We start from the raw sequence: 24,304 nt of genomic DNA on the forward strand, positions 1-24,304 counted from the left end.
TCGATGACGGCTCAGCAGCGGGTCAGTAACATCTCAGCGACGTCTCGGCATCATTAGCAACATCTCAGTAGCATTTTTTGAGAACAGGGAGTTTCATCCGATAACAGCTTCGCACACCTCATCACATTTAACGTCACGGCAGTAGAAGAATATCATTGATAAAGACAAGGAAGGTGGTATCATTGCGCGCGCGATTTCTCTGTCTCCTACACTCTGTCTCTGTCGTTGGGTAATAGCACCGCGGTATAACTTCGAATCACAACGAAAAATAAAGATTAACAAAAAATGACTGAGGGGGTATCCGTCCTTCCATCCATCCATTCCATTCCAAACAACTCGCCGTCCATAAAACCAATTATCCCCCATCCCCATTATCCATCGCCTTGTTGTCCATTACCCCCATCCCCCAATCATCATCTCAGTCGCAGTCGCATTCGAGGGGGTAGCACCCATCACCCGTAGGCAACAGCTCTCACGTAGACCAAGCTAAACCACCCCCTAGTTAGCACACACACCTCACATATGCTCAATAACATCCGCCCTAATAGCCTGAGAAAAATGCGGGTCCGCACCTCCAAAGTCGCTCGTCTCCACCCCCTCCACGATTCTCTTCCCCCCATTCGCCGCCGACCCCTCCCCAACACTATCCGCCATCGCCATCTGGGAGGCCACATTCGCCGGACCAGGCAGGAAGATGACCTTGCTGTTCGCGCTCTTGGCCATGGCCTGCATCGCCTCCAGGTAGCGGATCTGCATTGCCGGGGCGGAGGACAGGATATCAGCAGCCTGGCGCATGAGTTTGGCGGACTCGACTTCGGCGCGGGCGGCGATGACCTTGGATTCTCCAATACGCTTGGACTGCGCGGCCATGGATAGGGAGTCCTGGAGCTCGTTGGAGAAAATCATGTCCTTGATCAACATACTCTCGACCTTGACGCCCCAGCCGGCGGCGACGTCTTCGATGATCTCGCCGATGGACTGGGCGATCTCTTCGCGGCGCTCGATGACGTCTTGGAGGACGCGGGCGCCGACGACGTGGCGGAGGGTGGTTTGGGTGCGCTCGATGAGGGCTTGGCGGACGTTGGAGATGCCGAAGGCGGCTTTGTGGGGGGAGGTGATGTGGTAGTAGATTACGGAGGTGAGGTGGAGGGTTACGTTGTCTTTGGTCATGCAGACTTGTTTTGGGACCTCTGTGGGGGGTTAATAAGCTGTATTCAAGGGTCCTATCATTGTAGGGTGGGAATCTGAAATCCCTTTGTTTGAAAGGGGGGAAGGGAAAGACGTACCAACTATCTGGATCTTAACATCCACCTGAATCAACCTCTCACTCAACGGATTAATCTTGACCAACCCCGGATCCACCGCGCGATAAAACCTCCCAAACTTCGTCACCAACCCCACATTCCCCTGCGACACCGGCTTATACGGATTCGGGCAGATAATACAGCACGGAACCGCACCAAAGGTACCAATGCAGTTCCCGAGCGTGTTGATCATCGACCCGTACCACCCGTGCGTGCCCTGCTCGCTCTCGCCGACAAGGTTCTGCGCATAGCTCGGCTGCAGGTCTTCGCGGCGGGGAGGCTCGACGTTGATCAGTCGGCTGGCACCGCCGACGTTGGCGGGGCGTTGGTAGCCAGCGCCGTTGGAGGGTTTGGTAATGTCGGTGGAGGGGGCGGCCAGGGGGGCGGCAGAGGAGGTGGTGTTGTCGGACATTGTTGGGTGCAGGTCGGTCATCAAAGGGTGAGTGTTGTGTTGGAAGGTGAAAGATGAGGGGTGAATTGGAGGCGAAGTGGTTGTTTATGGGTGTTTTGTGAGATGAAACGGGGGGTATATTAGTCCTTGTGTGATATGAGACGATGAGGGGGGAAACTGGGGATTTAAGTAGTGGTGCGATGGTTGCTATGTGAAGGAGGCCAAGCGGCCAAGAAGTGATTGGTGGGTGTGCAGGGATGGATGGCAGCCTTGTGTGGTACTTCCTGTGGTAATAGTGGTCAGAGCACCCTATTGGGAAGTATTGTGCGGGGAAAGCTCTGTCCGTGGTGGCTCTGGTGTCGTTTGGTGTTCCTTGGTGGTCTCTTGGTGGCTTGGGGGGTACAGGGAGTGCTACAGGACAGGAGTGGAGAGTGGAGAAGACTGTTGCCGCGTATGCGGATAGATCCCCTAATCCCGTAGTGTACGAGAGTACGAGGGGAGGAACGGGGCAAGCCTGTCTCCACTGCGCGCGAGGCTGTGATTAACCGCTGAGATGATGACGGAAAGTACTGGAGCCGTGCCGATGTTGGAGAAGAATGCCTAGGAGTATGCCAGGTGTCAGGGAGGGAGATGAGTGGTGAATGGTGAGTGAAAGGTGAGGGAATAGGGAGGGAATACGCGTGGGATTGAGGATGAGACGGATGGAGCGGAAGGGAAAAGGAATGTGATGGGCATGTGGTATGGGATGCGGTGTACGGTATACGATGGACGGGGTATACGATTCAGGTATTCGATGCAGGTAGACGTGTGAGATTGTTACTGTTGGTGCTGTTTGCTGTTGTGTGTATTCGATGCTGTTTGCACCTACAGCACGATACAGTACAGGTACACAGTACATACAGCAGTTCCCCTCCATCTGTCCTCCCCTCCATCCCCCTCTCTCCCTCCGTACCTCCCCATACCTGCCATACAAACACACTCCACCAACACTGACAGCGCGCACGGCTACCACCCCATCCGCCTCCCAGCGACACAAGAAACACCCCCCTCCCCTCCCCCCAATTGGCCTATCACCACGACAAAGAAACAGCAGAAACACCAGAAACACCAGAAACACAGCCCAAACACCAAGGGGTACACCACCACCACCACCACCATGGAAGATCGCGCATCCCCCCACCCCGTGCGAGAACCGTACAGAATGGCTGGCATGCATGGGCATGGCATCTCTATCCCTGGGGATTGGTTATGTAACAGCCTCCATGGGTGAGCATCGTGGCTGATCCTTGGCACGGCGGCAGTTGTGACGTAGGTAGGGGGTGCTGGTGGTGTGGTGGGTGTGGGATCCAGACTTTTGCTGTGCCGCTAGAGTTTGCTGCGCAGGAGTCAGTTAGCTGTATAGTGTGTGTGAGTGTGTGGGAAAAGTGAGAGAGTCATGTGGTGGTGGTGGTGGGAGTGAGATGGGCTAATATGGGCTAGGAGAACAGGAAGAGGAAGGTGCGAGGGGAGAGGGATTTTGAGGCGGAATAGCCTCATACAGTACTCGACTGAGGTAGTAGAGATAGCCTCAGTACTGTACTCAGTGCTCACAGTACGGGTGGTAAACACCTCAAAGCCACCCATGGAAATACGCCTCACCCTCTCACCGTCCACCCCGCATACTCAACAGTACACACAGTACAGGGCACTACTGTCAACACGCCCAATTCCAAATAAACAACAGCAATCAATCCCCAATACCCGCAACAACTCAATCCACTCCTTCTCGAACACGCCCGCCCATCATCCTCCTTCCGCTGCTGCTGCGCCACCATCACCCACCAACCCACCACCAACCCAACCTTATCTCCCGCCAAGCCCCCCCACCCAAACATGCCGGCCTACCCACCCATCACACATCACGACTCGACTGGTGGTAGCTAACTAGTCGCAGCATAGCCCTGTCGGAACTGGAGATGCCGATGCCGATGACGCCGTGCGCGTGATGAGGCTGAGAGGATAGCCTGGTTGGGTGGATGGAGGTTGGGGGGTTGGGAGTTGGGGGTTGGGGAGTTACATAACGGACGCTGGAGATGAGGCAGGGGATGTGGGATGTGGGATCGACGGGGTTAGCCAAGCTACTATGGACGGGAATATCAGGAGTATTAAGAGTGGATACGTACAAACATTGAAGGATGATGCCTAGCAAGGCTAGAGAATGTTAACAGTGGATACGCAGATCGAAGGATGATGGCTTAGAAGTGGAGATGGTCGATCGAAGGATTGTATACGATTGTACGATGACGCTGTGCGGCGAAGTGGTAGGGCTGAGAGGATTGATCTCCGCGGGAAGAGAGAGATGCGAGGCTGGGCTGAGGTGAGTTGTCGCTGGAGGGTTGGGGAGATGAGAGATATTTACTCTGCGTCGAGTTGATGAGGTTGTAGGCCTTCACTGTGGGACTGGGTTGATGCTATAACCCACCGTACGGTACGGCTGAGAGAAATGGTTCACCGTGAGGCTGCTTTGATGACGGTGGAGAATATGGTAAGGCTGTATATATATATATTCTTGTAAGGCTTTGGTATATTTTTTATATGGCAGTATAGATGGTAAGATATCTCTTTCTTCTTTTTCTTCCGTTTCACCCACAACTCTCCTCACCCATAACTCTTAAACCCAACCTTCTTCCCCTCCCCACCACCCTCCCCCCTCTCCCTCCCAAGCACCTCCCCCATCGCCTCCCCCAACGCTCCCACCGCCTCCTCCGTAACCTGATAATGCACCACCACTCTCCCCCCACCAACCTTAACCCCCCTCCTTCCCGCGGCCTTCACCCACTCCTCCTCCCCCACCCCCGCCGCCTCCAAATCAAGCCACACCATATTCGTCTCTACCTCTCTCTCCAGCCTCCCCCCCTTACTCTCCCACATCTCCCCTACTCTCTTCGCCATCTCCTGGCCCCTCTTCAACTTCCCCCCCAGGAAAGTCTCTTCAACCCCAACTCGCGCAGCTGCTGCTACGACACCACTCTGTCGTAGCCCCCCGCCGATGCTCTTCCGTACCCAGCGCGCCCGCTTGACAACCTCCTTACTACCGAGGAGGATACTCCCAATCGGCGCCCCAAGTCCCTTACTAAAGCACAAACTCACCGTATCAAAACACCTCGTATACTCTTCCAACCCCCCCGCCCCAGCAATAACAGCCTCCCACAACCTCGCACCATCAAGGTGCATCAAAATCCCATTTTCCCTCGCCCACCCCGCTATCCTCCTCGTCTCATCCAACGGCATTATACTCCCCCCCAACGTGTTCTCCAGCGAGATAACCCGCGTAGGACAAGCATGCACATCATCCGACAACACAACCTTCCTCTTCACATCCTCTAACGTCAAAAACCTCCCATTCCCCGCCACAACCCCCTGCACCAACGCACCGCTCAAACTCGCCACCCCCCCAGCCTCCCACTCAAGGATATGCGCGCGCTCATCGCATAATACCGCGTGTGGAGGCTGAGTCAGGAGCGCGCGCAGGGCGAGTTGGTTCCCCATTGTGCCGGAGAGGACGAGGAGGGCGGATTCGTGACCGGTGAGGGAGGCGAGGCGCGTCTCGAGGGAGATGGTAGAGGGGTCTTCGCAGAAGACGTCGTCGAGGAGGGTTGCGCTGCTGATTGCGTGCAGCATGGAGGCGGTGGGACTGGTGACGACGTCGGAGCGGAAGTCGGTGGAGGAGGGGTAGGGGGATGTCCAGGTGGAGGGGGGAGGGGTGGTGGTGAGGAGGGGGATGGTTGTTGAGAGGGGTCGTGCGAGGGCGGTGTTGGCGGCGGCTGCTGTAAGTGCGTTAGCAATTGTGCAATTTCGGCTTTAAAAGAGATCAAGGTAGAGAGATGCATACCACCAAGCCGTCTACATATCTGCTGCCGCGCAATGGCGCGAGTGAGGCGTTGTGATCGCGAAAGCATTTCGCGGCGTTGTTGGTATTTGAGGTTGACGGAGGGGCGGCCAGGTGTAGCTGTGGTGGTGGCGGTCCGAGGCTGGCAGAATTGGCGGTGGTGCTGCTGAGACGGGGCTAGGCGGTCAGAGTGGGGGTTGCTGGTGCGTTTGGTTTGGCGGCAGGCGGATTTGGACATGTTTTTCAGGTACGACGTACGGAACAGGTAAGGTGGGTAAAGTTATTGGGGATTGAAGATGGTGGAGGAGATTTATAACTTTTATTTTGCTTGAGGGGTTTTTTAGATCGTTCTGGTGATTTTTGGAGTCTTGAGTGCCCAGGTCGACTACAGTGGGGAAATGTGCTCTTAAATAGGGTACTCAGAGATAGATCTCTATGAAGTCGGTGTGCTCTCTAGGAGCTTGAAATCAACTCAACTCAACTCAATCGCTCAATTCCATCGCTCCTTACTTAGATACCATGCGTTGCCATCTCATACAGGACCTTCCCTGCCTTCATCGTCGCTGGCCATGCTCTACTCATGCTCTCACTGCTTGCCACATCAGGCATCCTCTTCACCGACACCAACTTCGCTCTCTTTGCACTCCTCAAATGCGACAGTTACACATGAATCCCCATCCCAATCCAATCCCCTCGCCTTCTCATCGAGTTATCGTATCTCTCTCTTTTCCCATTTCCGATTTCTACCCGCCTCCAACATTCTGATATCCCTTCCCTGCAGGGATTCTCAAATTCTCCAATGACATTACTCGTGCCCATGCGGGGATCACGGTGGACCCCTCCACCCTCGACCCTCCAACCTCACAAAAACTTGGCAAATGGGAGAGACGTCAATCGTGGGCCTTGGTGGTGGCCATTTCGTTTTGCCATGCCCAATTTCTTTTGCTTCCATCTTCACATGCGATTATCGTTCTTTTTTAAAATTATCCATATTCATTGCTGCGTGTTTATACAGTTCGTTGCTTTGGTCTATATACACTCACTAGAATTGCTTGCATCGCGTTGATTTCTGTATGGAGACGATTGCGGCATTGTACTGAAAGAATACCCGCGATAACGACTCCATACCCGGGATCCCCTCAATCGCGCGACCTCGCGATTGAGTTCCCACGATTCCCACAATCGGCGGGTGGCCTTCATTGACCTACCATGACCGTCGCCGCCGCCACCCGGGCGCGGACTCAACAATCCACGCCCTCAGTCCAATCCCCCTCCTCAAACCCAAGCGTCCACGTCTCGGCTATCAAATACGCCCACCAGGCCGCGAAGCTGTCCCACCTCCCCCAGGACGCCGAGGGTACGAATGATGGAGCCGCAGCTGTGGAGGCGGAGTGGATTACCCCCCAGGACCCGGTGATTATTACCGCGGATGGGGGGAGGCTGCCTGGGGTGCCATTGGCGGAGGCGCATAAGTTGGATCAGTTGAAGGATGAGGTTGATGTTGGGATGGGGAAGAAGGCGGTGGAGGGGGAGGTTGGGGGGGTCTCAGATGAGAAGGGGGAGGGGGCAGGAGGGTCAGCGTCGCCGGCGAATGGATCGCCGAGTCAGGTGAAGGGATCTATTCAGAGGTCGGGGGAGGGGTCGTTAACGAAAGCTATGCCGCCGAGTCGGACGAATCCTTTGTTCCCTCCGCTGCCGCTGTATGGACCTCCCTCGCTGTTACGAAATGCCCAATGCGCCGTCTTCAGATGCACATCTGCAGTCCTTTCTCTAGCGTTTCTCGGCGTCATCGTTTTGGGTTCAGCTTTTACAAGCATACCCCTGATGTTCAGCCACATCTGGATCCGTCTCAAGTTCCAAAACCCCGATAAACGCCGCCCCTTCTACGAAGAAGAGAAGCGCCGCTCAATCCTCCGAAAAGAAGGCGAGCAAGAATGGCGAAAGAAGAAAGCCCGTCGGCAAAGCACCACAGTCCGCGACGACAACGAAGCCGACGCCGGCCAAAACAACGGCTTCACCCCCACCGAAGGCGGCCCCGACCCGCTCATCTGCGACGTAGCCTACTACGCGCGCCGCGTCGGTCTGGACATGGAGGAATTCAAAGTCCAAACCGAAGACGGCTTTCTCATCGACCTCTGGCACATCTACGACCCCTCCGAGTACACTCCCCTCCCCCCAGCCTCACGCTCGCCCCTCGGACCATCCACATTCCCCACTTCCTCCTCCCCGCCCGGTCCCGACCCGGAATCCAAGAAGAAACCCAAATACCCCATCCTAATGATCCACGGCCTCCTCCAATCCGCCGGCGCCTACTGCACCAACGACGACGCATCCCTCGCCTTCTACCTCTGCAAATCCGGCTACGACGTCTGGCTCGGCAACAACCGCTGCGGTTTCTCCCCCCAACACACCCTCCTCTCCTACTCCGACCCCCGGATGTGGGCGTGGAATATCCGGCAAATGGGCGTACTCGACCTGCCCGCCCTGATCGCGCGCGTGCTCTCCGCTACCGGCGCGCCGAAGTTGGGATTAGTAGCCCACAGCCAGGGAACGACGCAGACGCTCGTGGCGCTGGCGAAGGAGCAGAGGCCGGATCTGGGGGAAAGGATTAGTGTGTTTTGTGCGCTGGCGCCGGCGGCGTATGCGGGGCCGTTGATTGGGAAGATGTATTTTAAGTTCATGCGGCTTATTTCGCCGGGGGCGTTTAGGGTGTTCTTCGGGATCCACGCGTTTATCCCGTTTATGATGACGATGCACTCACTCCTCCCGGGGAATCTGTATGGTGCGCTGGGGTACCGCGTGTTTAGCTTCTTGTTTGGGTGGTCGGATGATAGGTGGGATAGGGGGTTGAGGGATCGGATGTTCCAGTTTAGTCCTGTGTATGTGTCTGCGGAGTCGATGAGGTGGTGGTTGGGGAGGGAGTGCTTTGCGAAGCAGAAGTGTATTTTGCAGACGAGGGAGGAGTGGAGGGAGGAGGATAAACAGGATAGAGTGGAGGAGGAGAAACGGTCGTCTCCCGTTCTTGCGGCCGCTGACGCAGAGTCTGGAGTCGAAGATGTTGAGAGGAGTGGAAGTCACGTCCACAAGGCGTCCACGGCGTGGTATGACTGCCGCGCGCCCCCTTTCGCTCTTTGGGTCGCGGGTTCAGATCTCCTTGTTGATGGTAGGCGATTACTGCGCCGGTTTGCGAGCGGGAGAGAACCGCATGTTAGGGTTGTGCATCAGAAGGTTATAGAGGAGTATGAGCATCTTGATGTTATTTGGGCTGTTGATGTTGTGGAGAAGGTTGGGAGAGAGGTGAAGGAGGTGTTGTGGGCGACGTGTGAGGGGAGGGAGGGGTGGAGGGTGCCGGTTGGATGTGAGGAGGTTGATGTTTGGGATGGGAAGGGGGTGGTGGGGAGTGGGAAAGAGAAGGGTGGTGAGGGGAGTGCGAGTGCAGAGGGGAGTGGGGAGAGTGAAATTGAAGAAACCGGGCGGGCGAGGGTGAAGCCTAGAGGCCGCCTGTAGGGGTTGAGTGGAGGTGGGATTTAGCGTGTATATATATGTATAAGCTTGGAGTTTTTGGACCTGGGCCCCAGGAAAAAGGGGAAAGGAATTGGATATACAGCACCCCTGTTATTGCTTATTATAAACCTACATCACAACTGACTTTCCCACTACCATACCAGCCCACCCCATCTCACCAGCCATTCTCAAAACCCACACTCGCAATCCTCATCCGATTCCTGCCTACAACCATCCACCCCCCCTTCTCCCTAAACTGCCTCCCCACCCCCCTCTGAAACCCCCTAAACTGCTCCTTCTCCTCCTCCCCATGCCCTCTTTCTTCCCCCTCCTCCCCCTCCACCCCCACAAACTCCCTCAACAAGCACCTCCCCCCATCCCACCCCTCCGGCGGCTTCACCTCCGTCCCGCACCCGGGCCTGGGACCGATCACTAACACGAGCCTCTCGACGTCGTGGAATAAATCCCGGCCGACGAAACGTAATATCATCGCCCCCTGGCTATTCGCGAACTGGCTCGCGCTGAGGCCTATATTCCTCAATCCCGTGATGGGGGAGGCTTGAGCGGCGAGGTGGTCACGTATCCACTTCACAAGCCGCGTCACCCTAATCGCCGGTTCATCCCCCAGCAGCACGAGGGTATCCATATCAGGCGCAATATATAGAACCCGACGTTGCGCCCACGGCGGCCGATGATGCATCTCCGACGCCAGCGGGAGAGCAATCGAATACGTCATCAGCGCGGCATTCCGGGACTCGAGACTCGTAGACAAGGCAGCTGGGTTGTAAGACCGCGATTGGAACGGGGGAGGACCGTGGGAGTCTGGGGAGGAGGCGTTGTGTGGGTTTGCGTAGTGGGCGCGGGGGTAGTGGAGTTCGAGGGTGCGGGGGTGGAAGGAGAGTGTCCAGATTGAGAGGCGGATTTCGGGGGGGAGGTGGAGGAAGAGGGGGAAGGTTGTGAGGCTGGTGGAGGGGGTGGGTGGATGTGCCGGACCTGTCGCGGCGGCCGCCATGGTGAGGTTGTGAGGCGTGGACTAGGTCCCCTGGATGTAGATCGTGGGGAGAGCTAGACACGGCGGTAGGCTTGGGCTAGGTCCCCTTCATGGAGAGATTGGGGAGAGCTAGATGGAGAGGTGTGCGGGGAAGATGGTGGGGTTGTCGTTGGGAGAGTGAATTTGGGATATCACGTGAGCTTTGTGAATGTGGTCGCGGCTTTGTATTTTTCCAGTCATTTAGCCCCTTGAGTGGCTTTGATGTGGCACCTCTGTAGCAACCTTCGTGAATACGAGTTGTTTGTGGCACCGCGTGTAATAAAGTTATAATTAGTGTTATATAGCCTAGCGGGTAGAGCCTCGTCGCCCGCCCCCACTTGCCCTTATTTTGTGATCGCGACTACCCCTAATACCTTACAACTCGAAAGTAGGTCTCAAATTTACGACGCGTTGTGCCGCGACAGGAAAAATCTCATTGGGGAGAACGACGACCAGTGAAAGACCCTTGTTGGTCTGCTTTAGCGCTAAAATTTGCATGTCCAACTATAAGGCACGCCTTGCGCAGACAGGTATCGTGGCTGGGGACATCGCAGCCTCAGCCTTCGACGCCACAAAAATGTGACCATTCTTAAACCAGGGAAATCGCTAGATCCTTTTCCGCAGCAATAATGAGGAGAGATTGAAGACGGCGGTAAAGACTGTGGCGTCCACTGCTAGCTGAAAGTGTGAAACAGCACGCGCACGGCAGCGAGATAATTATAGACGCAGCCTTGTCGTCGACGCTACAATATAACCTGACATTTCCTCCTGTATTTTGACTTCGAGATTATTAATTTTCGATACAGGCAATGTCGACACTCAGATCTATTATATCGCAAGTCTAGCCTCCCAAAGGGGCTGTCATTCTGCAAATATCAAGCGTGCAAGCCTGGTCTATGGAGAAACTCTGATTCCATTATATCGCAAGTCTAGCCTCTCGAAGGGGCTGCCGTTCTACGAATATCAAGCGTAGCAAGCTTGGTCTCTGGAGATATATATTACAAGTCTAGCCCCTCGGATGGTTGTCGTTCTACGAAAATAAAGCGCAGCAAGCTCGGTCTCTGGCGATCCCAGATTGTCACAACTCTCGCATGCTCAACTTTACGCATAGCCCCTCAAAGGCCTTTCATCGTGCCACAAATACCAAGCGCAAGAAGTTCGGTCTCTGACTATTACTCGAGTTGAACCCTACAAATCGGCTCACTGCCTACATATCTCATAAAATGCTTTCTTCACGTGGATGCATCTTTGTCCTAATTTGGGCTTACTCCCAAGTTGCCCAAGCATATACAAAGTTTGAACCGGAGTGCACGAATCCTAAAGAGGCTGTCAATTTTGTCTCTTCGCCTCCCACACGTGGGACATTGGATATACTATGGAGCTCTCTGTTCACTATATTTGCATGCACCTGGTCTGTTCTACACCTTAATGTACCGCAGCAGAGAGTCAACCGGGACCCTGGGATACTGGGGGATCTCAAGTGGGGGATAAAAACAGTTTTGAGCAAAACAAAATGGATGCTCTACACGGTTTTGGCCCCTGAAGTTCTTCTGCTCTATGCTGTCGCAAGACTCGTCAGTGCTTGGGAACAACACCCAGAGATAAAAGCTTTCGCTGACGCCGACCGAGTTCCATGGACGCTAGCCCATACGACATTCGCAGATATGGGCGGGTTTGTTGTACGAGGCAGGTCGGATCGTATTGGCGGAGTATCCCCTGGATCTGAGATGCCCACGGCCCCAATCCAGACACAGGTTAATGAAAGTGACCCAATCTCGGATTACGCCAACGAGTGGTATATATTGGATCTAAAAACTATTCGGAGGTTGCGATCTGAAGGGCATATCACACTTCCTTGCATCCTTAAGGCTGAGATAGATGACCACTCAAAGGGGGATACCTTCACCAAGGTTATAGCCGCCACTCAAATCATCTGGACGATTGCGAATGCTATTACCCGAGCCTGCCGAGGCCTTGCAATCTCCCAGCTAGAAGTATCCGTTGTAGCGTTCGCAGTTTGCGCACTTCTCATCTATGCCAGTTACTGGTATAGCCCCAAGGACGTATCGGTCCCAATAACTTTTCTCCAGTGGAGAGGGCCTGTACCTTCTACAATTGCAAAGATCATCGTTAAGGGGGTAGTCTCGACTCGTCCCAAACGATATGTGGGGGTCAAAACAGGCCAAGCCCCCTTTAGGAATACCTTCGCCTACGACAACAAGAGCAGGCTCGATGTCTACACGCTTTTTTGGGGCGCTTTCTTCTTTGGCGGACCGCACCTTCTGGCGTGGAATTTTACGTTCCCTACCCCAGCCGAGAGGATTATATGGCGAGCAACATCGTTATATTGTTCGTCAGTTGGACTAATAATATATTTTTTTTTCTATGTCCTAGAAAAGCCACTGAAGAATCTCGATATCGAATGGTCAAACACCTCTAGATTCTTGGACTTCCTTTCATATATTATCATGGCAATTTACCTATTAGCACGGCTCTTCCTGCTTGTTGAAACATTTAGGACTCTTCTTTTCTTACCCCCGAGCGCTTATATTGCAACCTGGACCTCAAGCGTGCCTATGTTTGGCTAAGGATTAGGTAGCTCATAATATCTGTATTGTATCTTTCATTACATACCTAAGTAATTAAGAGCATCTATTATACCGTCAACTACTGTATATGACGCAATTTTAGATAATCTTAAGTGGTTAAGAGCGTTGGTTTACTCTGTAGTTCCTATAAACAGTGTCATAATAGACAGGCTCTAGTGAGTAAGAGTATTTATTTTTCTATAGTTACTATAAGCAGCGCCATTACGGACAGGCCCCCTCTAAACTTTCAGACTGTACGAGTATATCTCCAACGTGTTTCTCATGTCCGTCACCAGCATTCAGTGTCCCCCGTCCCATGCTGCTTGGGTAGCATCGTCGCCATGCCTCTTTCCGCCCCAATTCCGATCACAGGGCTGAATACAGCAAATGTGAACGAAGTACGCTGCGCGGGCAGTGGATAAGGTCGCATTCTGCGAAGGAGCGCAGGTCGCGGTATATGGAATCCTCGCCCACGCTCTAGCTCTCGAATGGGATTCACGCACAGAGAGATACAACAAGGACTCCGAGAAAGAAAGCAAATAAGGGGTATCCGAATTCGCAACAAAGCGCTCTGGTCATTCACCAAATACAGATTGATTTGAGGTCTAGATTACAATGAATGGGAGAAAGGACAAGCACCATCCATTCCTTGCTCCATGAGATATTTAGGACCGAAAACGCAACCCGCCCCCTTCTCAGAAGAGCAAGAAAACTTAGAAGTAGGAATACATTTTGTTGGACAACGTGAATTTTACTTTTGACAGAGAGTCGGTCACAGTGGAAATGGGCGAAATCATACCATATCACATCATATCTTCCTCCTCTCTGTCAATTTTCCTGTCTCCCACCTCCCCCTATTCCCCAAGGCAACGAAACCACCCCAATAACCATCTACCCCTATTCAACAGCACCACTTACTTTCACGTGATACCGCGCTCTCTTCCCATTCACATGCTCCACCACTCCAACGACTCCGTAACGGCCCGCATCTCCTCATCAGGAAAGCCGCACTGCATTACGCCCGCCCTCCACCTCGCTCCCCCCCCAGACCCATAGTTATGCCACGACGAATGCAAGCCGCGCTGCAGGTGTCAAGAAGCAGTTATGTGACGTGGAGAACGGGCTATCGGCCGGTAGACAGGACAAGAGGGTGTGCCGTAGGCACCACAGGATAAGGAGCCACACTTCTTCTGCGCCCAAGACGGCAAACTGGGAGCGGTGAGAAAGCACCTACATGTTTCCATCGCGCTGTGGGTGTGCTGGTTATAGATAGCGATGCAATGCCCATGTGGCGAGCTCGATGTACGCGAGGAGGGGGATAGGGTGGAGGCTTGATTCGCTGTGGTGGGGTGGTCTCGAATCGTGTCGTGCAGATGCAATACCGCTTCAGTACCGCTACGGCGCTAGATGGCTGGGATGCTTATGCGGGACGATCGATAAGGGAGGGAGAGAGGGGGGGTGGGGGCGGCCAATGGGTGGGCTTATGTATGTACTGGATATCGGGAATTGGGGAGAGGATGTTATCGTTTCCTTGATGCTGACGGAAGGGGTAGCTATAATAGAGGGGAGCTTGCATCAGGACGCGCAAGACATTACCTCATTGCTTTCGAGCTGTAGAGGTAGGTACAGTGAGCTATACGAGGTCGAGATCGACTGATCGAGATTGTTAATGGCAGAGAGTCTGGAGCTCAATCCCGCTGGTCGTAAGCATATTGCGTTTCGTCTCCTCTCCACCCGAGTGCAGCATCATCACCGTCAAAAACCTCTACGCAATCGCCCGCCATCCCACATCGTTAGCACGTGTAAACCCCCTCCCCGGTCCATTGACCCCTAGCCCACCCCCCTAGCCGCCCTACGAGGCACACTCGCCGCTGGAGTTGCCGATCCGCATCCCATCCCGAGGAGATGTAGGCATACATCTGTACTTGTAGTATAATGTACCAATTACGCGCCGGGATCTGACACACACACATACTGTTGTTGGTAGTGTAGAAGATACAATGGCCGCCCTGTTATCCGTTCCCCGAATAGATGGTCTAGACCGGAGCGCACGATGGGGAGTTGATAGGCTGGGCTGGGATGGAGTGGGCGGATGATGGAATGGGATTCTTGGAAGGCATGGGTATAGGTTTGTTGATGGTTGGGATAGGGAAGGAAGGACAGGGCAGGGGCGGGCTGTTAGAGTGCGGGCAGTAGCGCGGGTAATCGATCGGCCGGGTGGTGGTGCTTGTCGGGCTAAGGACATAGTTGTAGGAGACAACTTGACTTCAATTAGAAAATTACATTGTAGCTTTCCATTGTTGCCCTAAATCAGTCAACTTTCCTCCATGAAAGACAGAAAATCCACGAATCAGCCGGCCGAGCTTAAACTCCGGTGGAGAACTCCATACAACGACTGATGCCCCTACTCCGACAACCAGTAGCCCCGATCCTTCTCCGAAAATTAACTACGTCTCTGGGGGCGTCGCATGCCAACAACACTTTACTCCAGCGGCATCGGGCCCTGCTATGCATGGCAGTTGCACTATAACGTCGTATTGACCCATGCAGCCTCGACCCAAAGGCGGTTCGCAAGTTGCTCCTGCCTTTTCACATATATTTCCCTTCCACCCAACTTGTGCCATGACTCCTATGCGTATGATTAGCACATGTGAACTGCAGCAGCTCGCTGTTAGTACAAACCACAGATGAAAAGACTTGTGATATTAGCATCGTAGTGATTAAATCTATATGAGGCATATCAACTTACCCAAGTATGGTAAAGGGTGTGTATCTCATCTTGGGCTAGGTCTAGTTGGGGAAATGATATAATTTAGCTTTGGAAGTGTAAATTATATCGCCGTTATATTTTAGGGATTAGAAAAAGGCATTTTATAGTCTAGAAAAGCAAGCGTATCATAAATGTAATATAAACCATACACTTACACATCGTAGGTTGCATTGGCTTCTACGAGTTTTACACATTTACACATCGCAGGCTGCAATTAGCTTTTATATAAAACTTGTTAAATCAGGAAGTGGCTCTATTGTGGTACAAATCTGCCAGTCATACAAGAACCCCCCCCCAAGTCGTCCCAATCACAAAAAAATAAAGCAATTTGGGCGCAGCTGAATCGCGTCAAACTCATAAACCAAAGGTCGCATGATCAAAACATACAAATTCTCATTGGAACCTACGATAAGTAAATATCTAAGTTGTGAATCAAGATATAGCTTCATTATAAAAATTTAGCGATGACTCAGTGCTACAAGAACTCCAATAAGCCGCCCGTTATCACAAGAAAACAAAGCAATTTGGCGCAGCGGAAGCGCGCCGGGCTCATAACCCGGAGGTCGCATGATCGAAACATGCAATTGCTAATTCTTTTGTATTATTTTTATTTTTATTTTTTTTGCTCTTGTTTGGTCAGTTGTCAGTTTTAGATAGGCGGGCGCCGAGCTGAGATAATCGATATCGATATCCGATACGAACTGTTCGCGCTGGAACCGGGACGTCATGCGCTATCAAACAAACCCAACAACAAGCCAGAGACACCCAGCGTACCACCATAGCTGAAATCGCGCTGCTCGCGTCGCGTCTCTCTTACCTTACCCCGGGGCCCGGGTTCCGGGGTAGCCGTGGTAGGCGCTGGTGGTTCAGTGTTCTACTGCTGTCTCACTCACTCCCTTCTCACTCTAGATCGCGCCGGATGCGGGGCGCGGGGTGGACGGGGATTAGAATGCGGGTGTCTCTGTTCGCATCGCGGGTGGTACAGTACGGGAGAGTTAGGAGTGGCGACTGGCACGGGAAAAGGGAAGGATCGGGATCGGGATGGACGCTCTCGTTGGTTTTTGATGCAGTAGGCAGGAAGGGCGATGCGCGTGAGTCCGAGGTTGGACTTTTGTATGTCGCTGCCGATTTCCACATGCTGATTCCGAAAACCCAACATATCCCATGCGTCGCCGCGCCGCGGTGCGATGCGCGCGTCACAAGTGAGAAATGCATCTCCGCGCTCCGACGACGTAGCCAACCCGGCATACCTGGACGCGTACCTGGAGACCAGTCCGGGGGCGTGAGACAGCGCTGATAAGGCGAGACATTCCACGTGGATCAAACGGGTGTGCAGGACGCATTGGGTGCGCTTCCCCGACCCGGATTCGCCGCAACGGAGGAGAGACGCGGTGGCGGATATGGGTATGTAGAGTACCTTTGCGCGACGAGGAGAGGGATGTTGTTCGCGCTGGTGTTTTGTCGCGGACGGGGTGCCGGAGTTGGATGGGACTGCAGGTGGGTGGTGATGCAACGGTTTTGGTGGAGGAGGAGGGAGTAAGGAGGGGGGGATGGGGGCAGTAGGGGCGCGTGTCGTCTCACCGGAAGCAGGAAGGCTGCAAATTGTCCGCAGCGTGATGTGATGTGGTGTTGATAGGCGCTGTGCGAATGTTACAGTCTACTGTAGAGGCTGCAGCTGTGGCGCGCCAACGTGAGTAGATGGGGAAGGAGGAGATACCGTGAAGGGGGTGGGACGTCAGAGGTGGCGATAACGAGCGCTGATCAGGCGCGAGAACTATGGTAAGGCGGGAAGGAGGATAGCTAGAGAAATTCTAGCTGGCCGTTGAGTTATCTCGAGGAGGCTCGGTCCGAGAGATGACGAGGGGAGGTTCAGATTGTATAGATACGTAGAGATAGGGGGGGTGGAAGGGGGGTGGAAGGCGGGTGGAAGGGGGGAGAGAGATATGGTAGTCGTTCTGGCTGGCCGGACAGATGGTACTTTGAAGCCATGTAGGTACTGGAATCCGTATCTACAAGTTGCAGTTTTGATTGTCGTGCATTCGTCGACATATATCTATACAACACATATACACCACACTCCTTCACCGGATATCCCAACTCGAACATCCCGATTGTCGTTACGTGCTGACCCCCACTCGTCCGTGTGGAGGTGTGCAAGCTGTCGCCATTGTTCCTGGATGCTGACCTCGAAACCTTGAGACTTTGACACACCTTTAGAGCTACGTACTCTGTACTCTATCGGGGTGTGCATGGATGGCTGGCTCTGGTTATCACATCATGGACAAGCTGTTAGCGGACGCTTGACTGTGCATCAGGATGACCGGCCAGTAGGGGCCGATGGTGCAGCCCAGGTGCCCGGTTGCTTGATGGTGTATTGACTGTATAGGCTACGCTCTGCGTTTTGTGTATGTATGATGTAGTTTGTACAGCCATAGATGTACAACAACAGCAACCCTATGAACGAACGAACTGCAGGATATACGAACTTAACTCCTGTACATCCCAGTGTATGTTGCACTGGGCTGCTGTATGCAGTTCAGTATGTATGTCAGACGCCGCATGCAACTCTCCACAGCCAGTTGCGCGATCCAGGCCACCGACGTAGCGACCTCGACAAATCGACATATGGGAAAGCATCAACTGACCTCTCTGCATCTCCTCGTTCGTAGTTACCATGGATGGGATGGTGAGGAGGGGACTTCAATTAGTCCCGTGACAGGTACCCCTAAGAATACCCGTTCTCCTCAATCAAAACGTACCGCGGCAACCTTTTGAGCACGAACACCCGCGGAAGGCACGGGATTTTGTCGCCTTCATGTATCGACTCTCTCGGCTTCGTTGCTGCACGCTCGAAAATCTGCCGGGCAGAACCGCCACCCTGAAGGATTTCTTGCAGTTCTCGGTGTTATAGACGGGGCACACGAGGGGCTCGGCGGCGGTGGAATGCGGGATTAGGTATCGGATGGCCCTTGGACGGCCCTTGATGTGGAGCGGATGCGCATTGTTTCTGTGGGGATGCGGTTGGGTTTTGCCTCGTTTTGCGTGGTTTTGCCACTGGGGATGGGGCTGACCTGATCGGCTCTGCTTGGACTTCTTGGGGTTCTTGGGATGTTCTTCGACGGCTGGACGGCGGGACATGACTGTTTGGGCCTGAGGGTAATAATAGGTTAGCGGTTGGTTAGTGTTAGGTAAGTGATGGTAAGTGATGGTAAGTGAAGCTTGGAGAGTCTTTGCTTTCCTTGTAGACCTTGAGACATGTAAATGAGCATGGTTGTTTGTGCATAGCATAGTATGTATGGATTGTAATGTAGAGCAGAGTAGAGTATACTGATTGATATACTGGTATGTACAGTACATTCATCGTCGATATAGCACTCCTTGTAGAGTAACTTAAGTAACAGTAACAGGCGACTGACCTGGACTCGTCGACGGGAGAGGTACGGGATGGGACCAGATAGGATAGGCAGTGGTCGACAGTCAACTTCCTTTCCTTCCTTTCCCCTCTCCACACATACGCCATCCCCCCCGCTGATTGTCCTCATTCTGAAGCCGTTTTGCTGGTATTCGTCGCATTGTTCCCTGATATAAAAACATCTCCAGAACTCGTCAGACTGATGTTCTGGATTATCTTGTTTTCTCCCTGTATCTCTTGTCTCTTCCTGTCTCATCTGTCTCCTCTGTCTCCTCTGTCTCTCCTGCATCTCCTGCATATTCACTGCGCACGGCTCCTTATCCACGCTAAGAGGTTCGAGGCCAGAGCAGAAAATGGAAAAATGGAGAAAATGCTTCGCTAGCTGCACCCACTACTGTACAAAAAGTATTCACTACCACTCCACTACCATTCACTCCACGACCACTCACTGCCAACCCGACTACTGCAACTTCATCCACTAGCCCTTACCCCAGCCCGACTAACTAAACCACCCCATGCCAAATTCAATTCGTGATCCTATCCCTCTCTCCACTCTCCGCCGCTCACTTTACTACCCTACCACCTTACCACCTTCCAGCCCTTGCCTGTTCCCTCCTGTTCCCTGCAAAAACTAACAACCTCAACAAATAAACTCTACTACTCCCCTTCCGTCTCTCTATTCTTGAATTCCCTCTCCATCTTTCTCTACTTTCTAAACTCTATAATCTTACTTTCTCTCAATAATTTCCTTAATATACTCTCCTCTCTTTCCCCACAACTGTCTCACCCCCCGCAAAAAAAGACCTTCACGAAACGAGAGATCAGATCACATCACCCCACAATCTATCGCTTCAAACAGTCATTCCATCCGTCACCGCCGGCCGCCCTGTCAACGCTAGCACTACCACCCATAAAGAGTCGAAGAGTCGAAGACCATCATCGATTCCTCGCCTATCCACGATATCGTCACAACGACTCGCTGCCCTGACACAGGCAACAGACGATCTAGACGGGCCCCCCCACGGTTGTCTCATGCTGCGAAACTAAACGTGCGGATCTCCGACGTGTCTCGTCCTCCGGTCCTGCATCCGCGATTACAATCCGTCCCATGAGAGGCGGGCCACCACCAACCTTGACCGCCACGGGCACCAGGAAGAGGAGGATAAAAGGACACGAGTCTAGGTCGCTTCGACCATAAACAGACATATATCGCCTCTCCCCCCCGAACCCCACCGACTCCGAGGCAGCCCACGCTCCACGCACGCGACTATGGCCGTAGTATTATCAGCCGACGAGAATCGGTATTTCTCATCCAGTTCGCTCAAGAGGTCGCACTCGGGGAAGTTCACAAACTCGTCATACGCGCCTCTTGCGCCCTCGCCCTCGAAATCAGACCTACATAGCCAGATCTCCTACAACACCGTCTCCTCACCCCTGGCATCCTCTCCGCCGCCCGCACACTCGCCACCGCCTACGGTCCACACCGCCGATTCCACCACCGAATCCTTCTCTACTACCGAATCTTTCCCCTCCACACCCGCGAGCAGCATATCCTGCGCAGACGACCAGGACGACGATCAGATCGTGTTCCCCTCGTATGACGAGGTAGGATACTACGATCAGGACCAATCCGAAGATCTGGAGCCACCTGCGAGTCCACGCGGCAATGGGGAGTCATACACCGTTTCGCCCACGTCGAATACTGCCTCGACGGACGCGTCGCGACCCGATTCTCCCGAGCTCGTCGAGCATGCCGAGGACGACACAGCGATACGGTCGCAGCCGTCGCGGCATGTGGATTACTTATCACATAATTGGCGGGAGGAGGATATTTGGTCGTCATGGCAGCATATCGTATCGAAACGAGGCAACTACAGCAATAGCGCCAGGTTAGAAAACGCGTCTTGGAGGACTTGGATCAAGAACAAGTACAAGCTCAAGACTGTGTCGCCCGAAACGCTGAATTGGTAAGTCCTAGCTACTCTCTTCTATCTACAGCCATACTAACTTCCCCAGGCTAAAAGACTGCGACGTGACCTGGCTCTACGGGCCCCTCCAAACGGGCTCCGGCAAACCCTTCATGCCCCCCCCTTCCCCCATCGGCAGCCGCCGCATCTCGAAATCCAACTCCTTCCTCCACAAGAAGCCCATCCTCAAAAAACGCAGCATGTCCGAGATAATGCTTCAGCGCTCCCTCTCCGCCTCCTCCCTCCTCAAACAAGCCGCCGCTGCCGTGCAAGCCCAACAATCCGGCGCCTCCCTCTCATCCTCCTCGCACGACCGCCCGTACATGGGCCGCGCCATCTCCGACTACGGCGCCTTTTCGCTCGTTTCTCGCCGCCGAAGCCGCGAAAACACTAGCCTGCTCCCCTCGGTCACGAGCTCGGGCATCACATCCCCCGGCGCGGAGAAGAGGCATATCCACTTCAATGAGCAGGTGGAGCAGTGCATCGCGCTCGAGATGAAGGGGGATGACGATGACGACGATGCGATTGCGTACCCGTCCGACGGCCTCGGCGACTCCGACGACGATTCAGACGACGGCGCGATCATGATGAAGCGCTCGTCCTCGAAACGCAAACTCCCTCCCCTTGCCAAGAAACCGGCTCCGGTCACCCCAAACACCGACATCGAGACAATCGCCATGCTACCCTCCACAACTCTTAAGTACCGCGAAGACACCCCTGAACCGCCGGAGTCGGCGCTAAAACACAGCAGCAGCTGGTCCCTCTCCATCTCTCCCTCGCCATCACAAGAGACACTCCGCCCTTCATCCTCCTCTTCCACCGCAACAGCGCGCTCCTTCTCCTTACCAGCATCATCCGCACTCGACGATGACGACGATTGGCCGCCCCCACCGCTCCCACCGCGCCGCGACAGCGTGTCGCTCGCCCAAGACCGGTTCGCGGGACTGCAGATCTCGGAGGAGGCGCAGGTGGGGGGGATGAGGCGCACGCCGTCGGGGATGTTTATGCCGCTCGAAGAGGACGAGGATGATATTGTGGGAGAGGGGTTGTTTGGGAGGGTGGTGGAGACGGTTAATACGGCGAGGGATATTGCGCATGTTATTTGGAATGTGGGGTGGAGGAGGTAGTTGGGGTGGTCGTGCGCTGTTATGCGCTGTGGTGTTTTGTTCTTTGAGCATGGGATACGTGGGGTATTACCCCCTCCTCTGTCTGGGCCTCAGAACTCTATGAGCACTGTATGGACATACCGTTCATCCCATCCCTGACCAGCTACCTCTCCCTCTCTCGTCCAACAAACTTCCAGTCCACACACAACCGAGGACACGGACAAATTTTTTGCTTACAAACGGCGTTATCATTTTATTGTTTTTTCACGGAAAGGGGGATCATCATTGCATTGCGTTGCGCGGGGTCGGCCGGTTCTGCTATCATGTCTGCGTTTTTTTGCGTTGCGTTTTGTTTTGTTTTATTTTTATTTTTTCCTTTTTTTCTCGAACTCTCTCTCTCCCGAAACATGCGCGTGGGGATGATGATGACGTTCTGCTTGTTTTTGTTTTGTTTTTTCTACTTACAACTTCCTTCTTCTTTCTTTCTTATTCCTTCTTCTTACTCTGTATATGAACAATCGGGACACTGAAGCGGGAAACTTTGTGCGAACGCGGGTGGGGCGGAGGCGGGGGGTATTAAAAAGCATTAGACCTCGATGATCGATGTTAGGTTTTTTTTTTGGGGTCTTGGTGTTTATGGTGGGGTGTGGGGAGTTGGTTCGGGGATAAGGGGGGGTGGGAAAAGGGGGAACAGGAACAGAGGAAGTGGAAGTGTGATATTGTGCTGTTGTGATGAGAAAGGGGAAGGGGGAAGGGGTGAATACTGGATGAGTAGAGAGGGGGCAATAGCTGTATCTAGCTGTAATGAATGCACACACACAAACAAACAAACACAAAAACGCACATACCCGCCGTCGCCGTGATTCTTCTCACTTTCAGTGACGCAACTCCCACATTAGTAACCCACCACCACAACCACCACCAGTTCGTCGTCCCGTCCCGTTCCTTTCCCACCCACCTCCCCCTTTCCCACCCGCCTTCCCTTTCCTCCTTCCCCCCCCCCCCCCCGTTTCCCAACCCCCCAAACTCATTGGCCACCCCCCAACTCACGTGACGCAAACCTCATGCGGCCTCCTGTACACCCCTCCACCCAATCCAAACCCGCAAACGAGCCAAGACCAGCGTTCGAGGTTGTGGTTGGGTGGTGAGGGGAGGTAGGTGCCTGATGTGATATTGCCCTGGATTCCGTTTCGTTGGGTTTGGATTTTGGGGCTGGGATGGGAGGCGGAGGGGAAGGTGAGGCGGACTGGTGTGGTGTGGTGTTGTTTATTTCTGGGGGGTTTTGGGATGGGTATGGGGATTGCGTGTTCGATACTGCGATGTTGCTGCGGATAGATAGGCGGGTGGAAAGACAGTATGCAGACGTTCTATTCAAAGCCCTATAGATCTAAACTCGGTGATATGCATACATACATACCCACAGCACGTCTCAGCCTCGTCTCGCGGCTTCCGGTTCACCTCGCCTCGGAGACGAAGATGGGGCCTTCACCTCAACCTGTCTTGTTTCCTCCCTCTGGCCCATCGCCATCTCGACGGCAGTACCAGATATGGACCCCGCGACTCCGATAACGCGTTATGGTAAACACCTCTTACCACCCCAAACACACCAAAATCTCAGCCCTAGCAATCACCTGCCCACCCCTCCCCGAGACAGAGGCGTAGACTAGACTTACCGGACGGTAGCTGGAGCGAGACAAGACCCTTCGTCCCCACCACTTATCTCGCTTCGTCGGCGCCAGCGGCGGCGCCAGCGGTGGTGGAATGGTGATAGTAGTGTTAGAGTCAGTAGTGCTGTCTCACGCGGTACGGTGCGGTGCGGTGCGTAGCGGCTTGGGGGTGGTGGTGGATGGGGGAGGCGTCGGATAGAGATTAGTTGTGGACTTAGGGATGGGAGTGGTGGTGGTGGGATACGTGGAGGGAGAAGGAGTGGGATGGAGATGGTAGATTGGACAGGACAAGAAGTCATGTGTAGAGAACACTGAAACCGTGAGGCTAAACATACGTATAACTTAGGTCACTGGATCCCCATCATCAAAAGTGAGAGTCTCTCTCTTTCCCCTCAAAGATCGATCACTGGACTGAGAGGAGAGGGAGAGGAGGGAGAGTCACTAGATCGCCGCCGCCGCGTCGTCACCATCGCCACAGCCGCTCACCTTCCTCAAGCATCAGCGCGTCGCGCATCCAACCAAGCCGGTTACGCGTGACATCTCCCCTTCCTCAAGCATCCCCATCCTCTCCCATCCCCGTCATCCTATCCTCTCCTATACTCTCCAAACCAAACCCGGAGATACGCGCCGCGCACGTGCTCTCTCCTCTCTCCTGCCCCAGCCTATTCAATCACCTGCTCCCTTCCCATCGCGTCCG

General features: G+C 53.8%; 6 protein-coding genes and 1 non-coding gene across 7 annotated transcripts; 4 read left to right on the forward strand and 3 right to left on the reverse strand.

Moving 5' to 3' along the window:
• Positions 1–157: 157 nt before the first annotated feature.
• Positions 158–1,897, reverse strand: VE01_10141 (uncharacterized protein). The gene is made up of 2 exons (XM_018279548.2): positions 1,287–1,897; positions 158–1,190 (listed from the first exon to the last, which is right to left on the reverse strand). The coding sequence occupies exons 1-2, from the start codon at positions 1,735–1,737 to the stop codon at positions 517–519; spliced, it is 1,125 nt and encodes a 374-aa protein (XP_018125614.2). The 5' UTR covers positions 1,738–1,897; the 3' UTR covers positions 158–516.
• A 2,435-nt stretch (positions 1,898–4,332) lies between these two features.
• On the reverse strand, positions 4,333–6,315 carry VE01_10142 (uncharacterized protein; the record flags this gene model as incomplete). The annotated part of the gene is made up of 2 exons (XM_018279549.2): positions 5,567–6,315; positions 4,333–5,501 (listed from the first exon to the last, which is right to left on the reverse strand). Exons 1-2 carry the CDS (start codon positions 5,799–5,801, stop codon positions 4,333–4,335), a joined length of 1,404 nt encoding a protein of 467 aa, XP_018125617.1. The 5' UTR covers positions 5,802–6,315.
• Positions 6,316–6,451: 136 nt separating this feature from the next.
• VE01_10143 (uncharacterized protein) lies at positions 6,452–9,192 on the forward strand. Its single transcript, XM_018279550.2, has one exon. It carries the CDS (start codon positions 6,773–6,775, stop codon positions 9,068–9,070), a length of 2,298 nt encoding a protein of 765 aa, XP_018125616.1. The 5' UTR covers positions 6,452–6,772; the 3' UTR covers positions 9,071–9,192.
• On the reverse strand, positions 8,976–10,476 carry VE01_10144 (uncharacterized protein). The gene has a single exon (XM_018279551.2). The coding sequence runs from the start codon at positions 10,077–10,079 to the stop codon at positions 9,243–9,245; it is 837 nt and encodes a 278-aa protein (XP_018125619.1). The 5' UTR covers positions 10,080–10,476; the 3' UTR covers positions 8,976–9,242.
• On the forward strand, positions 10,435–12,872 carry VE01_10145 (uncharacterized protein). The gene has a single exon (XM_018279552.2). The coding sequence runs from the start codon at positions 11,321–11,323 to the stop codon at positions 12,683–12,685; it is 1,365 nt and encodes a 454-aa protein (XP_018125618.1). The 5' UTR covers positions 10,435–11,320; the 3' UTR covers positions 12,686–12,872.
• A 3,100-nt stretch (positions 12,873–15,972) lies between these two features.
• Positions 15,973–16,045, forward strand: VE01_10146 (the record flags this gene model as incomplete). The annotated part of the gene is made up of 1 exon: positions 15,973–16,045. It is a non-coding gene; the product is annotated as a tRNA-Met (tRNA).
• Positions 16,046–18,992: 2,947 nt separating this feature from the next.
• On the forward strand, positions 18,993–22,585 carry VE01_10147 (uncharacterized protein). Its single transcript, XM_018279553.2, has 2 exons — positions 18,993–20,834; positions 20,884–22,585. Exons 1-2 carry the CDS (start codon positions 20,137–20,139, stop codon positions 21,959–21,961), a joined length of 1,776 nt encoding a protein of 591 aa, XP_018125620.1. The 5' UTR covers positions 18,993–20,136; the 3' UTR covers positions 21,962–22,585.
• Positions 22,586–24,304: the final 1,719 nt, after the last annotated feature.

Source organism: Pseudogymnoascus verrucosus (assembly GCF_001662655.1).
Source record: "Pseudogymnoascus verrucosus strain UAMH 10579 unplaced genomic scaffold scaffold_73, whole genome shotgun sequence".
Lineage (NCBI taxonomy): Eukaryota > Fungi > Ascomycota > Leotiomycetes > Thelebolales > Thelebolaceae > Pseudogymnoascus > Pseudogymnoascus verrucosus.

Excerpts from the sequence above, each read along its gene's own strand:
- VE01_10141 (XM_018279548.2), bottom strand. The coding sequence starts at position 1,737 with ATGACCGACCTGCACCCAACAATGTCCGACAACACCACCTCCTCTGCC. Across the intron at positions 1,191-1,286 it reads TGTTAAGATCCAGATAGTTG|AGGTCCCAAAACAAGTCTGC; the intron begins GTACGTCTTTCC and ends AACCCCCCACAG.
- VE01_10143 (XM_018279550.2), top strand. The coding sequence starts at position 6,773 with ATGACCGTCGCCGCCGCCACCCGGGCGCGGACTCAACAATCCACGCCC.
- VE01_10144 (XM_018279551.2), bottom strand. The coding sequence starts at position 10,079 with ATGGCGGCCGCCGCGACAGGTCCGGCACATCCACCCACCCCCTCCACC.
- VE01_10145 (XM_018279552.2), top strand. The coding sequence starts at position 11,321 with ATGCTTTCTTCACGTGGATGCATCTTTGTCCTAATTTGGGCTTACTCC.
- VE01_10147 (XM_018279553.2), top strand. The coding sequence starts at position 20,137 with ATGGCCGTAGTATTATCAGCCGACGAGAATCGGTATTTCTCATCCAGT. Across the intron at positions 20,835-20,883 it reads TCGCCCGAAACGCTGAATTG|GCTAAAAGACTGCGACGTGA; the intron begins GTAAGTCCTAGC and ends TAACTTCCCCAG.